This window comes from Odontomachus brunneus, unplaced genomic scaffold (assembly GCF_010583005.1).
Source record: "Odontomachus brunneus isolate Ranch 3 - 2012 unplaced genomic scaffold, Obru_v1 Obru_scaffold_036, whole genome shotgun sequence".
In the NCBI taxonomy this organism is placed as follows: domain Eukaryota; kingdom Metazoa; phylum Arthropoda; class Insecta; order Hymenoptera; family Formicidae; genus Odontomachus; species Odontomachus brunneus.
In genome coordinates, this window is record NW_022639486.1 from 45,316 (window position 1) to 61,121 (window position 15,806).

At 37.9% G+C, this 15,806-nt stretch overlaps 3 protein-coding genes across 7 annotated transcripts; 1 reads left to right on the forward strand and 2 right to left on the reverse strand.

Annotated features, from left to right (window-relative positions):
- The first annotated feature begins 1,068 nt into the window (after positions 1 to 1,068).
- LOC116843914 lies at positions 1,069 to 4,490 on the forward strand. Of its 5 annotated transcripts, XM_032814851.1 has the most exons (7): positions 1,069 to 2,053; positions 2,366 to 2,476; positions 2,662 to 2,868; positions 3,239 to 3,393; positions 3,579 to 3,667; positions 3,884 to 3,964; positions 4,344 to 4,490. In XM_032814851.1, the coding sequence occupies exons 1-6, from the start codon at positions 2,008 to 2,010 to the stop codon at positions 3,960 to 3,962; spliced, it is 687 nt and encodes a 228-aa protein (XP_032670742.1). In that variant the 5' UTR covers positions 1,069 to 2,007; the 3' UTR covers positions 3,963 to 3,964; positions 4,344 to 4,490. The 5 variants fall into 5 exon arrangements, with proteins under 5 accessions (XP_032670742.1, XP_032670745.1, XP_032670744.1 ...); XM_032814854.1 differs by lacking the exon at positions 4,344 to 4,490 and having other exon boundaries at positions 1,069 to 2,063; positions 2,631 to 2,868; positions 3,884 to 4,028; XM_032814853.1 differs by lacking the exon at positions 4,344 to 4,490 and having other exon boundaries at positions 2,631 to 2,868; positions 3,884 to 4,028.
- LOC116843915 lies at positions 4,001 to 7,165 on the reverse strand. Its single transcript, XM_032814856.1, has 5 exons — positions 6,775 to 7,165; positions 6,617 to 6,684; positions 6,078 to 6,333; positions 5,523 to 5,692; positions 4,001 to 4,589 (listed from the first exon to the last, which is right to left on the reverse strand). Exons 3-5 carry the CDS (start codon positions 6,299 to 6,301, stop codon positions 4,417 to 4,419), a joined length of 567 nt encoding a protein of 188 aa, XP_032670747.1. The 5' UTR covers positions 6,302 to 6,333; positions 6,617 to 6,684; positions 6,775 to 7,165; the 3' UTR covers positions 4,001 to 4,416.
- Positions 7,166 to 7,383: 218 nt separating this feature from the next.
- Positions 7,384 to 15,795, reverse strand: LOC116843907 (putative mediator of RNA polymerase II transcription subunit 26). The gene is made up of 7 exons (XM_032814818.1): positions 15,424 to 15,795; positions 14,158 to 14,723; positions 13,262 to 13,562; positions 11,991 to 13,124; positions 10,053 to 11,612; positions 9,219 to 9,889; positions 7,384 to 8,751 (listed from the first exon to the last, which is right to left on the reverse strand). The coding sequence occupies exons 2-7, from the start codon at positions 14,679 to 14,681 to the stop codon at positions 8,652 to 8,654; spliced, it is 4,290 nt and encodes a 1,429-aa protein (XP_032670709.1). The 5' UTR covers positions 14,682 to 14,723; positions 15,424 to 15,795; the 3' UTR covers positions 7,384 to 8,651.
- Positions 15,796 to 15,806: the final 11 nt, after the last annotated feature.

Here is a 15,806-nt window from a genome sequence, read left to right on the forward strand (position 1 = left end):
TATATATATATATATATATATATATATATATATATATATATATATATATATGTACACAGGGTATTTGACACAAGATATATTGAACCACGTGTGAAGGTAGAGTACATCTACTTGAGCACGAGGGGCACTGGCATTTTGCAAACAACCACATAAAATTTTAAGATTTAAAAAAATGAAGATTAGCTTTTAGCAATGGTGACTATTCGCTCGTTCCACAGTGTCGTGTGCACTAATTCGCCAATCTTCTTGTTTTTCGAAGTTTTATGTGGTTGTTTGCAAAATGCCATGTTTCTCATGCTCAAGTTGCTTTACTTTCACATATGGTTCCATATATCTCATTCCAGACATTCTGTATACCTGTACGGCATAAATGTCTAAAAGACATCTTAGAGACGTCTAAAAATATCCTGCTTATTTTAGATGTCTTTAAGATATCTCTTGGATGTATTTCAGACATTTTTGCTGCTTAAGTATATATATATATATACATATTAAGTATATTATTTATTTTGCAATAGAATGCGCGCGTAATGCGAATGTACGCGAACCAAATCACAGACAGCATGCTTGAGAAGTCCCGAAAATTATTTTGTATCTCCCGCAGTCTGTCCTTTGGTTCTCAGAGAGCGAGAATATGTCGTTACTTTGAATCTTCAAGTATGTAGATTGCACTCGGATTTCGAGGTCCTTCGGAACGGATCTGTGGCATTTATTTCCATGGGTTTTTCTTTCCACGGATCCTAACGCAATCCTTGAGCGTTATATATAATAGTTCGAGAAATCCTCGAATTATTGAATCCTTGACGCACTATGACAAACGTATCGCAATGTACTATACCGTTTTATAGTCGCCTATTGTTAACACTACGATAACATAGTGAGAGATCGAAATAAAGGGCTCCTTACGTCTCGACGAATGGATCTTCTCAAGTCATTTCTCTTTTTAACTTAGATCGGATAACCTAAGAATCGCGCGCTCTTTCTTCTTCCTTATTTCAACGATATCTTTAAGCTTGTTACGCTTATTTGCATCTTCTTCACTCTCTTTACAGTCCATGTACATATATGTTTTTCGCCTTGAATGCAGAAAGTATGTAAGTAAATGTGTCAAAAAATGCAAAAATTCGTCGATATTACCTGACGACGAATCTACAGAAATTTCAAGTTTACAAACAAAATACTTCATTTCCTCTTGTAAAGGCTCATTCAACTTGCATAATCGCATTACATGTAAATTAAGGAACTTGACCAATCATGTATCTAAAATCTATATCAGACTGAGATTGAGAATTATAATTGGATGAATTTAAATTTCTGTGCTGCTTCAGTTGATTGGTCCGATGGCAAACCTTAAGATCATTCTACATTAGTTGCAAGTTGCGAGCCGGCAAGAAAATTAACTAATCACAGTCGATTATTCTTGCAAAAATCCACTGTGATTGGTTAATTTTTTTGTCGACTCACAACTTGCAACTAATATAGGATGACCTTTAAGTTACAGTCTGATACGAGCTTAACAAAGAATTGTTGCACACATTATGATTGGTTGGTGAATATTACGCATTATGCAATTACGATTTTTTTCCTGAAGAAGCCATGACACTAATCAGTGCAATAAATATTAGGTCTGTTAATTTTGGAAGAATTTTTTAATTAGTGCAACAAGTGTAATTACTCACTTTAATTATTGCACTAATGCAGGAATCTTCGCAAACTAATAGATCTATTAATCGCAGAGCTGCCACCTATATGCGCGCCAAAAATACAATTTTGGAGAATTATATATATGTGAAGCTTGTTCTTGTTCACGATTGTTTTGGGCGGTCTTTCGACACTTGCTCTGACACCATTTAAACTAAAATTTGAGAAGTAATCCTCGGAAAGGGACGTTCCAAAAAATTCACGATTTGAACGTGTTCGAATACGTCTCGGCGTGACGACGGTTAAGCCGGAGCTATATATGTGAAGAGTTGCATATCAAGAGTTGCGACGTACTCCAACGCCGATATGCAAAGTGAACGAAATCAAGCTGTGTTTCGAAAAGACGTCAAAGGTAAATTAATGTAAGTCGCAAGTATTGCGATTATTATAATTCTTGAGGTAAAGAAAATGCATAGTAAACTCTTCAAACGATTTTCTTGCACAGTTGAGGGGAACATGTACCTTGTCATTTTTTTACAATTCTCTTCTTGTAAGAGCTTCTCTCTTTACTGTCATCTTTTACAATTTCTATATATAAATAGAATTTATAAACAGAAGAACACACGAGAAACATTAATGATCTCTAAACTTCATCAAACTCTCGTTTATGATCAGTTATTTCGCAACGTACTTTTTACACTTTTGTACATTTTTCGTGTCGCAGTTGTCTTGACGAGAGTCGAAGAAGTTCTCAAGAGTTGGCAGGACAAGCTGCAAAGTAATGCTGCGTCCCAATTTCCAGAATATCATGGATCAGTACATGGAAATGTGCAACGTGAGCGAAGAATTCTTTGTCTTATTTTTATTTGCAAGTTAAAATTGAGGTTAACATAATTTTGATCTCGACGCAATATTGCATATTACAACCGTTTCATTTAATTGCGGATGGTTTTGATAAGGAGAAAACGAAATATCTTACGCGTACACAGATGGTTTCTACGCTGCGCGTTTTAAATATAGAGCAGCAACGATGCATAGAACTGGAGCGCGAAAAATCAAAAAAGACTGCAAACAAAATGAAGAACATGGTTTACTGGTTAAGTAAACGCGAGGATCACTATAAGGCGTCTTTGGACAGTTTGGAAAAAGAGAATAAAGATTTGCGACGTGATTTACTTAACATGCAACGTGAACGCGACCAGGCTGAGCTCACGAACAACGTTAAAGGTAAGATAAAATGACACACTATCGCAATTATGAGAAATTTTAAAATAATATGTAAACGTGATAAATTGTGCGACAGAAGTTCCGCAATTTTCCTAAATCGTTAAAGGGAAATTTTTCACAACATTCTTATAATTTCTCTACATAAATTAATTTTTTTACAATTGAAATAAGTAGAAAGAATTTATATAATAAATTATATATTATTATTTCTATATATCTTTGCAAAAGTATTTTAGCATTTTACAGATTTTTGCAGAACGTTTATATTTGAAATTATTGCAAAATGCGAATCAAGAAATATTTTATGTCAAAATTTAAATATAGATACACATATGTGAAGGATAAAAGATTAAAATAAATTTCCATGTAGTTTCCAAATTGCAGGATGAAGTCGAACTTTTACGAGTACAATTAGAACAGCTATACAATGAACACAAACAATTAATATTGCAAAATGAACAACACAAAAATGAAATTTTTAAAGAGAAGAACCTTTTAGAAAATGTGACTGCGAGATTGTTTAAGGTATATTATCTATTTTTCTCTCTAAGAATTATTTTACCATTAAAATCATTAAAAATTTCCACTAGTGAATTTTGTTGATGTAAATCGCGCAAATGATTTATTTACTTAATGATGATTTACTTAAATTAAATCATCCTTATCCCATTGTATTTTGAACATTAATTTTTATTTGTTTATCGGAATAGGAACAAAATGTAGCAAGGAAAAGTAAAATAAGGATCACAGAGACGCATCCTGCTTTAACAGACGAAGGTGGAGAGCAAAAGATAAATAAGTGAGAAAGTTATATAACATGTAGTCGAATATTTTTTAATTAATTTTTTAATTAATTTTAAATTTAAGCAATTGTTGAATTGTTTTTGAGGAATAATTTTAATATTTTAAGTACACTTCATAATTTTATAAATGTCCAAAACCGAAAAAGAAGATAAATATATACAACAGCGTGGTGGAAAAATATGATTAATATGAAATTACGATTGTATTTAAGATTACCTGGATTGAAAATCAGTAATAAAAGGAGAAAATTATTTCAAGAGGACAATGATACTGCAGTTGATATTATTTAAAGGTGATATTGCTTATAAGTTGGTTTTCTCTTTACGACTCTGATACAATTTGTTTTCTTTGGTATCATACTAAGGTACACGTGTATGTATATATCGCGTGTAGATTTTCTTGTGTAAATAATTTATTAATATTTTATTTTATATGTAAAATATTTCATGGAAGACAATATGAAACAGATATAACTAATATATAATACATAATACCTTAATAAACATAAAGTAAAGAGTTAATAGACAATAAATAAGTGAAATAAACGCGAGGAAATAAGTAATGTAATTTGCTGCGAATATTTTCCTCTTAGTTTTAACTGTGTAAGGATTATATGATTAGCAGAATTATTTATGTAACATATTTTGGTATATAAATAATATCTTTTTCAGAATGTCCACACATTGAATTTGAGAAAAAAATATTGCGTACTGGAATTCATCTCTTGTTCATGAACCCAGTTTTCTATTTGCTAATTCGACGATTGAGAGAGTTCCAGCTGTTTGTGTAGTCAATCTTCAAGTGACCATACGTGTTTAAATCAATATGCGGCGGTGGCATCGTCTCTATCATGTATCTGTCGTCGTAAATCGCATGTGATAAGTTTCTTTCTTCTTGCGGCGGGACTCTAGAAATTTCTAAAAGGAAAGATTCATCACGTAAATCAATAGTTACTCGCGTGATCGCAGAACGTGCTATTAATAAAATTATATGAACTAAATCATATGTGCTGTCGTTTCACGGGTCGTGACGCATCAGTTATTGGGAAGTATTCACTGAAAATTTACGGTAGACAGGACGATGAGAAGTCGTGAATATATTTTTACGGCCCCTTTCCGTCAAACCGCGCCGTAACTCACGGCTCCAGTCATTGTGATATACTTGAGGTAAATTGTTGCACGCGTTAACGCCGAGTTTCGCGCATGATTTAATATCTGGAGGAGAAAGTCTCTGTGCGGGACATCGCGCTCGAAATTACAATTACGCGGTGAAGATCGATTCGTATGATGCATCGTGCACGAACGCATCGCGCGAATGCTCGCGACAGCGTGTCGACATAAAGACTGCATCACATCGTGTAACGACAGCACGTAAAAACTTTCTAACGCCGTGGACTAGAAACCGTTCGATTTCTCGCGGCGCATCGCGAATGGGAAACTGTGGAAAACGCGTCATTCGACCGTCACGTTCCGTTTTTCTTTTTTGGCAAGAGCCAGCGAAATTGAAAACCCGATAGATATCACGAGAAGAGTCGCTCTATTAAACAAATATTTCATAAATTTAATTTACCGCTTCAGTGATATTAGTATTGTTTATTTATTTAAATTAATCGCTAGAACATTTTCGTAGTATAGTCAATTTGTGTAACATAATTATTCTGAATATCTTTCATACTTGTATACTTTTATTCGCAGATTCTTTTTTTGGAAAAACAAAATTGGAAAATCCACCGTAGTAATGTTTTCTCTGAACGAGATGTTTTTAATCGCAAAGAATAGCGCGCTAACGGCATTAAGCGTTTTCCCAAGTGATTGCGTGTTTCATGAACATCTTATAGAGATGGGTCTTACCGAGCACGGGAGCGTAGACCGGAAGCGGCGCGGCGTAATCCATTCCCTCGTCCTCGTAGATAGCTTGCTGATAATAGCAGCCATTGTTTGTTGGCCTAACTGGTCCGCGGTATAATTCCTGCGCATACGGAGAACCATCGTACTCAGGCTCTCTCGGTGAGGACGCGTACCTGGAAAATTTCGGGAATCAATTAGCTGAGAGAACTTGCAAAATCCGATTTTGAGATCGCTCCATTGTAAAACACAGGGATTCAATCGGTGATATAATTTACTTTTTCCCAGAATTTGACGCAACCGATTTGCACAACGTGTTCTCGGAAGTTCTTCGATCTGTAAATTAAAATTTCGCAAAGTTAAACTTTCATTCGTAAGGGTGCGATATTCCCAATAACAGAATTCTGTCGTCGCGGTTGGCGTTTCACCGCCAAGATCTGACTGTGCAAAGTTGAGAGAATTCCTCTACAGAACAAGTTTCCGTCGAAACTCCTCATAATTCGCCTGTACTTGTGCACGCAATTTTGCATACTATTGCCGGAACTTCTCATGTGTTATTACCAATATTCCGAGCGTGCTCGCGGTGCATCGCGGAAGGAACGTTCATGCGTGGGAGGCCGTCGCGTACGGCGTGGCACGTCGGCGACGCTGTGCCGACGTAGATAAGCATAGTTCTCCAGGTCCCACGGGTCCACGTAATGCCGGCCGCCGCCGCTTCCGGAACTGCCGGAGGTCGATCTTCGAGAGTCGACCGAACTCCAATAGATTGACGTTTCTGCCGGCATCCTCCAGTTTTCTTTTACCACGGGATGCAAACCTTGAGGAAAATGTCATTGAACTCTTTCACAATGTTTATTAATATTTTCGTATGTAATATTTAATCACTTGTCACTCAAACTTATCTATCGGAAGTTTTAGAGATAGATGCAATATTAAGCGAAATAAAACAAACAATCCAGATAATGTTTTCGAAAACAGGAAGATTATGTGTATTCTTTTAAAAATTATTATTTTTATCGCTTAGAGATTTTTTAATAAATCCAAAACGGATCTCCTATTTTTTTAAATATTTTCCTACGCACTAATCCGAAAGATCTTACTTGTCCCGTTCAGGAGATTCTTTCTTGACCCCTTCCTTTCTTTTTCTATAGTTTTCAAGTGAAATCCTCTGAAGAAAAAGCATTTGTATGTATTTAATATATTCACATATTTCATAAATTCCACTTACACTTGGAATGTATATTAATGAGTTACTTACATATGTGTAACACCTTTACTTATATCGGTCACTTTTCCACTTTCTCAATCGTAAAAACTCATTTTTATATTTTTCACGCGTCTCTTCAAATAGTTACACTTAATTCATTTGTTATCTTTCGTTATTTATATTTTTATTAATTAATTGTGTAATAAATGCGTCACGACTTTATCACACCCTTGATAGCGCGTCGTTGTTACGATTTGAATCAACCGAATAAATTCAGCAGGGCATTACGCTTCTTTCTCGCATTCTTCGTCCTTTCGCACAGCGTGCAGAAGTACGTTACGTACACCCCGACTGCAGTTTTGCTTCTGCTGCCTCCGCAGAAGTTGAAACCTTTTTCCACGGCGCTCCTCTTCTCCCGGTGAAACCTCGGAGAGACTTTCACGTCTGCGCGCGAATCCACGTGGCTAATCAACACATTTTGAATATCCCATGACGAATGCTGCATCGAGCGGAACCAACACGGCGTACATACGCGCTGCTACCCGCGAGGATGCGCTCCACTTTCGAGAGCAGGTTTAGAAGATTTCGATTCGGACGAAGGATTCAGGGACTAGGTGTCATCATTTTTCGCATGTTCTTTCAAGTGTACAACAACTTTGCTGCAGTTCATTATTTATTAATATTATTTGCTCATTCATTTCAAACAAAAAGGCGCCCTAAAGACAAAAGAATGAGTATAAGTAGAAGGTAAGCTTAAATAATAAAAAATTACGCTAACAATTATGTACACTCTCTCGTTCAGTTTACATAGTAAAATAACTTTCTTTCTTTATTTCCCTCTTTTTCAATATTTCTCGACGGAGAATATATGAAGAAAAACTATGTCATGATAATACAGTTCAAATCTTCTAATCCTTACCTGGACTTACGGTGACATCACATTTATGTGGTTTTTCTTTCTCACATATTCAATATAATTTCATTTGTATCAATAATAATAATTATTAAACCACTTTTCACCTTCCAGTTCATAGTCTTCTATATCTTTAGGTTTTTAAGTATATCCCTATCGCATTTAAAGTCTTAATTTTTCAGTTCTAAGAAATTCTTAGACCTATACTTTTTAAATCTTTGTATTCTTGAATTCGGAAACTTCGAATTAATAACTTTTAATTTTCACATTATAAGATTCTAGGTTTCTTCAGGTTTTTAGAATTTTTGACTCTAATTTTTAAAAAGTTCTCTTTCACTTTTGAGTTTGAAAGTTTCTGGGTTTTAATTTTTGAGTTTTAACTTCTGCACTATATGTGTACATTGTACACATACGCACATATATAGAATATATTTATAATATTTGATATATATATATGTGTGTACATACATATATATATTATATTATATATCGAGTATTTACTATATATATATATGTATATATATATATATATAACTTATTAATCTCAAAACTTTCCTGTCCATAACGCTATTTGTCGTCATAAATAATTTGCTGCTTTTTTATCGTAACAGCGCTAACAAAATCCATTAATAGGATCGTAATCGTAAATCCAGATAGAGATCAACATATCACATATCACAGTTTCAGATTTACGTTAATTACGTCTTACAAGTGATGTAACACTGGCAATATTTCCCCATTAATATCGCCTATCAATTATTATGCGTAATAGCTGCTTTACTTCATTTAACAGCGAACATTGATTACTATTAATGCTAAATTGTGGTGTAGATTGGAATGCAAATTTCGCTAAAGAAAAATAAAAATAATTACTGGCAGAGTTTCACTTTCGAGCGAAATGGCTTCCGTTTGTTACTTTCCATTATTTATAAATAAATCGTATATATACGCATTCCGTAGTTTACAGCTAATGTCACAGGAAGTCTTAGGATGTGGAATTGATCACGGCTGTTCCTCATCTGGCTTGATCGAGTAGTAACGAAGCTGCCAGTTCTACATCGTATTCAGTCTGCTTCAAAGCGCTTTCACACTGTTGTCGAGTAGCCAAGCCCAACCTGAAATTATAACAGTATTCATATTAAAATACTACTTTATAAGTTTATTCTTCATAGCTGCACTAAGTTATGTATCTAAAATTACATAGATATATATTTAATACTTAGTGGAAGAAAAAACAGAAAAAATCACAAAATAATTCAGAACAAATACAACTATAAAAAAAATCTTATAATTAACAAAGTTCTAAAAAAACGCGACATTTAACTTTTTACAAAGCAAAATAAAATAAACTATAATCATTTTGTCTATTTCCCAAAAAGAGAAAAATCGTTATGTATATCAACTTTATACTAACAAATATAAGAATGCATTATCTCATAAAAGACAGCTATAAACTGAATAATAATCAGTATCACTGACACAGTTTGTAATACGTTAAGGCTATAAGTAATCTCGTGAGTTCAATAAGATAGAAGAAAGTGACTGTTTAGAATCGCTCTACGGAATTCGCAAGATGACTTACCTTACGAGACTTTCGACCTTCGCTTGCCTATCCTTTATGATCTGCTTGGCCGCTTGATTCGTATCCCAACCAGTTGCCTGTAACGCGGCTAGAACCTCTTGCTGCGAAGCGTCCGCAGCTTCTCTCTGCACTCTCATGACTTTGCTTGCTCTAAATTCGTCATTCAACGACATCACCAATTGCTGTGAAGCTGCGGTGAGTGGAGGACTGGTGCCGACCGGATGTTGCTGATGTTGATTAGTCACCTGCGAGTTCACCTTGACAGCATCGCTCGTTGCTACTGGTCCAGATGTACTTCTAATCGACGTTTCGATTTGTAGCAAATTGGGCTGTCCACTGATCAGGTTGCACTTTGCTGGGGGACAGTGATTCTGCACATAACCATTCTGATCGGATTTGAATGAGCTCAACGTCGGAGCAGGCGGGGGATTGTAAATCGGCGGCTGTTTCAAATAAGGGCTGAAGTCACAAAAATGTCCTTGAATAGGTTGCTGATTTCTGCCAATAGCCTTCTGCTGCTGCTGTTGAGTGCCAACCATTTCTTGAGCGTGAGTTTGGTTCGTCTCACTGCACAGATTGTTGGAATAGTAGTTTCGGAGAATGTTCTGCTGGACAGTCTTGTTGTAGAGAGTATTAAACTCGTTCTGAGATAATTGCTCTAAATTAGGTACCTGTGAAAAATATTCCGAATATTAGTAAATATTAGCTAGTTTTAAATATCAGGTTATTCCACAAATAATTTTTACTTTAGTAAATTTTAATTTGAAAAAAATATATATTTCTTTTTTTGTAACATATTAAAAAAATATTAGTGAGATAATCGGTTTTACATACGGCTTGTTTCAACTCGGCGTATACTTGTTCATATAAAAGCCCAGTAGACTTTGTATGTTGCTGTTGCTGCAAATCGTTTTGTATGTGGATGATTCCATGAGTGTTGCTCATGTTGGGCGACATCGACGCGTTCGGAAGATAGTTTTGATGCATAGTAAAGAAGCTACCCTGATTGCTAGTTGTCGGAGCATTTCCCAAATAGTTATGACCTAACGATGAGCAAGCTTGCACCTGGTTGGAAGAAGCCTTGGAAATATTGCAAGGTCCGTATTGAGATTCGTTCGACGTCGCAGTGGAAACATGACTGGTGCTTGTTTGGAGCAGGTTGAAGTTGCCGATATTCGCCGATGTGTTATGAAGATAATTTTGGCTAGTTGACGAATAGGCTTGAGTCTGATTGTAGTTGGCTTTGGAAACATTGGCTGTATTGCCGTATTGTAATTCATTTGTACTGTTAGCAGAAACGTTACCGGTAACAATCTGCAGCATATTGAAAGCATCTTGGCTAGTGCTCGACGAACTTAAATTTGTAGAAAGATAATTCGGAGTGTTCGATGAGCAAGCTTGTGCTTGATTAAAGGTGGCCTTGGCGACATTGCAAGGACCATGTCGAACTTCATTGGCACTATCATTAGAAATAGAGTCGCTAGCAACTTCTTGGAGCAGATTAACGCTTGCCTGAGTCACAACGGGCGTCAACGTTTGACGCCCAGCACTCAGGTCAGTCGAGCAAACGTTCTGTTGAGGCAGGATCTGCGTCTGCTGCCAGATTTGTCCCACCATCGCATCAGTAGTCGATTCTAAGACGCGTTGATCACTTTGCTGGACGGGCGGTCGTTGGACGTTCGTACTTTTTGGCTGCCAGGAGTTCTGTACCTTGCTAGGTAGGGTCGACGACGAGGAAGATGCTCCTCGGTGATCCATCATCGCCACCGGCGACTTCGGTTTTGAAACCTGCGGTGGAGGTTTCAATGCTGGTATCACCGACGAAGAAGACGATCTGGCGGTGTCCTCCACCGCTGACGGTGAAAGCTGAGCCGGTGATCCTTGCCGCAATTTGTCTAGCGACGAATAGCGAAGATAATTCGCGCAAGACGCCTCGTCTTGGCTCTCCCCGCTGGCGTTTGTGTTTTTGCTGGCCTCTTTCTCACCCAGATGTTTCTCCAGCTCGGCCAAGAGGACCGGGTCTAGTTTCTTCGTGACATTAATAGCACCGGACTTGGAACTCAGTGACAGCTCGTTCATACTCTGCGCGAGCTCACAATTGGATTTCGGCTTTGGCGGACTGACGTTTGGACCAATGGAAGGAGGAGGAGGAGGAGGCGGAATAGGAACCGTGACGAGCGATGACGAGGGTAAGACTGCGTTGATGGAGACGTTAGCATACGTCTGTGCACTAGTGGAATTCCGTAGGTCCTCTGGCCACGTAGACCAATTCGGACTGGCTTTGTCAATCTCGCTGTAATGACTCGCAGCCTCGTCACTCTCCACATTCACGTTTAGATTCACTGCATCCTGCTGACTGTCCTTGTTCAGATTCACCGAATATTGGCGAATCTCCTGAAACCGACAAGATAAATATATAAATTAGAATTTCTAAATAATAATATTGTAATAATCTTTAATTTAGGTTTAGTTTAAAAACGTCGGTTTTATTTATTATTTTTTCTAATGCAAAATTCATAGACAACCATAACACATAACACATTCCTTACGATAAAGTGGTAAACTATGACTAAAGATTATTGAGAGATCAAAAGTGTATTAATTATAAAAATATCTGATTATCAAATAGTCGATTAATAATACAGAGAGAATTATTGAGCGAGTGTATTAATTAATAATAGTTGACTATCGAACGTAATGTTGGACTTGATAGTTAAACAATTAGTTCGACAGAGGAAACGCATAAAGAATTTTCAGAATACGCAAACATACCTCCGTTCCATCCGAATTAGCGACAAAAGAATTCGCGGCACTTTGACTATCCGACGCTTCCTGGTCGTCCACGTTGCTGTATGTCTGCCTTTGCAGATAGCGACTAGTATCGGTAGGTACAGGACTATAGTATCGCGAATGCGGAGGCTTCATGAACACTGCGGACGTGTCGAATGGGTCAGAGTACGCAGGATCCACGTTGGGGAAGTTGGCATACGTCCTGGTGCCTTTTTCATTTTGCCAAGAGAATCTCTCAGCTTCTATTGGCTCGTCCAGAATATTAATCACTCGTCTACACGCGACGTCCTGCTCGAGAGTACCTGTATTTGCTAATTCCTCAGCGGACAGATCGATCAAGGTACCTTCTTGGCTACTTGCCGAGGCGGACGCTGCTTGAGCAACCTTGACGGGACTCGATCTGGCGTCGTTGCGTAATTTGGTATAATTGAATTGCTTTCTAGCGCGTTGCGTACCGCATGAAAATCGCTTCTTCGATTGGTTCTCCGCACCTGAAGCTACCAATATGTCCGGAGGATCCATAGGGTTTCTCAGGTACACATCGTCAATAAACGAAGGACTACCCCAGCTCTTTCCAAAGGGCGCCCCGTGGCCTGTATGAATAAATGAATTCTCTAATGGTTTGCTAATATCTTCCGGTTGTTTCCGGCGCATTGGATCTACTAGGCAACGCGGGAAATGCGCCACTTGGAAAGTTCGCTGGTTTTGGCCTTTCCACCAGTAATTTTCTGAGCGTCCATCGATGATAACGATTTGATCGCTCGGCTCAATAGACATTTTGCCAGCCTCCTCGAAGGCACTCACGGCTTTCATTACGGCTGGCATCATGCCGGTCAACGATTCCTTCAACGAGGCGAACGTCGGTCGCTCTGAAGGTTCCCTTGACCAGCAACGAAGCATCAGCTCATATACAAACGGTGGCGTCGCTTCCGGCTCGTGAAGTCGCTCGCCTTCCCGGTCGATCTTTCGCAATATTTCAGAACCGTTTAAACCTAGCCAAGGTTCCTCTCCGAAGGTCAACATTTCCCACAATGTTACACCAAACATCCAAACGTCTGATGCGTGGCTGAACTGCCGAGCCTTGAGAGATTCAGGTGCGCACCAAGGGAAAGGTACCTGAACAGAGATCAATCAATTCATCAGTTGCATACATAATGCCTCACACATACATAACACATACTTGCATACATAATGCTTCTAGCAGATATATTAATCAGTCGAATAACAGATATTTATGGAAAAAAAGAAGTTACCTTCTTATGTTCAGTCATAACATAGCAGTCCTCTTGTTGAGGAAGTGCTCTCATCAGTCCGAAATCTCCGATTTTGATTTTGTCGACAGTACTTAATAAAACGTTTCTGCACGCCAGGTCACGATGTAGAAAACGTTTCGCTTCTAAATATGCCATACCTGTGGCAACTTGCAGCGCATAGTTGCAAAGTGTAAGGACTGAGATTCTGCTGCACTGTTGGCGCAAATAATCGAGTAACGCACCCAGAGGTGCAAGCTCGGTCACCATCATCATTGGTTGTGATAACACCACACCATACAATCTATAAATCAAGAGAAATCAATTTAATTAATCCTTCTATTAATTATTTTGCAATCAATAACATGTAGGATTATCAAGAATTATCAAGAAGAATATGTATGATTAGCAATAGTCACAAATTGTTAACACTAAGGGCGATATTCATACTCAGATCTTATGTTTAAAACTATCTCAAATTCATCTTTAGATGCTGTACGGATTATACGGACCGTTTCATTGGTTATAAAGTATTTAAAGATAAACTTAAGATGATTTTAAATATAAGACTTGACTATAAATACCGTCCTAAGTAATGTTGAGACCAAACATTTTTGGTGGCAAATTTAAAGAGAGAAACAAAGAAGTGTTAAGATTTTATGGACTTTCTTTAACACGTTGACTGCCACGGCAATTTTCAGGATTCCTATCTCAGAACTCAATTTGATTTAATCATATGGACAGACCATGAAAGAACTACGAAATAAATCGTAGTCGGCGCCCTAGCCAAGAAAGTCAACTATGATTTATCTCGTAGTTGGCAGTCAACATATCAAGGAGAGAAACAAAGAATTGTTAAGATTTTATAGACTTTCTTTCCTTTATGTGGAAGAACACACCGAATGAGATTATGATGATCCAAAGTGTGCATCGCTTGCACCTCCGAGACGAAATCCTCTATAACGTTTGGCTGTGTCAGAGCGTCTGCCTTGAGAACTTTTACAGCGACAGGAAAGACCCGTCCCGAAGGAGAGGTCCATTCGCCTCTTCTGACCACACCAAAGCTACCATCGCCCAGTTTGATCGATAGAGTTACATCCTTTTCTTGTATAAGACACGTCAACACTGAGGAAGTCTCGATGGGCTGCGAGGATCGTTTATTGCTCTTAGTACTGCCGCCAGGCCTGATTTTAGTGATCAGACTTTTCTTCCATTGAGTACTGCGTCTCTTTTTGACTGCATCCAACAAACGCCTGACACCAGGCTTTCCGAGACCGATCTTTTCCAAATCCTCGTGTTGAACGTAATCAAAATGATGTAGGCGAGTGACCTGCAGATCGTCCCGAATTCTCGTGAAAAACTGAGAGAGTTGCACATCGTGCAGCAGCTCTTGAAGCCACTCTGTCCCTTCGTCCTCTGCCATGATAACTATGGCTCGTTTGTTTGATGAGATGTATACAACACCCTGAAAATATACAAGTTTAAATTATTTGAAAAGAATGTGCGTATAAAATTTTGTTTAATATTTTTTATTGGGATTTCTCCAATATCCTATATTCTTGAAGAGTAACGATATAGACTGAACTTCTTTTTTATCTATAAAAGAGGCTTATAAGTCACTTTTATCGATAAAAGTTCAGAATATGGGCCATAATAAAGAATAATGACGATATAATGAAGAGTGGCGGTAAAAAAATATGGAGTCACAAAATAGAAAAATCTATATTTAAGCACACACACACACACACACATATATATACACACATACATAGTGTCTCTATTTAGTATTAAAAAATAAGTCTACAAACATAATCTCATCTTTGTTATTTATTGAATATGAAATAAAAAATAATACTTATGTTACACTGTTTTGATGCTTATTACAAAATGGTATGTGCTTAGTGAGTCTATTTTTTCACTTTCTATTATTGCTAATCAACAAGATCATACTGGTTCTTACTTCCTGCAATTCTTATAAGTATGACAACAATTAATCCAGCAATTAAATCTCTTGCATGACTCTTGATTTCTCTACTCCTACCCCTTCTCAAGTTCTTTATTGCAAAATACATCTCATAAAAATAACAGCTAGACGACACGAGTCTACTGGATTTTTTTTTTCATTCTCCTTCGTCTAGAAAGAATCCGTGCAAGAAAATTTGTACCTTGGATAAAGCTGTCGCCGTCGATGCCTCCAGTGAAGTTTATCACGAGATGTTTCCTAAAATGCCGCTCACTTCATGGCGTTTGAGAGTAGTGGCGGCGCCGGCCTTCGCTTTGTCGGAATTCCCAACGGCGCGCACTTTCACCGGGCGATTTTCCAGCACGATGCATCGTCTGGCAGTCGCCTCCTAACCTAACAAACACCAGCAACCGCAGCTGGAAACCTGGCCGATCCTGTAAGTGCAATTGCGTGAACGCTGATTATGTCGCGGCCGAATTCGCGTAGGAGGAGATCGTGTCCGCCAGACTCTGGGACGACACCAGACGATACGCGCACAACGCACACGATAACCTGGTGGGGGAGCCAAACGAAAAGGTGACCGAA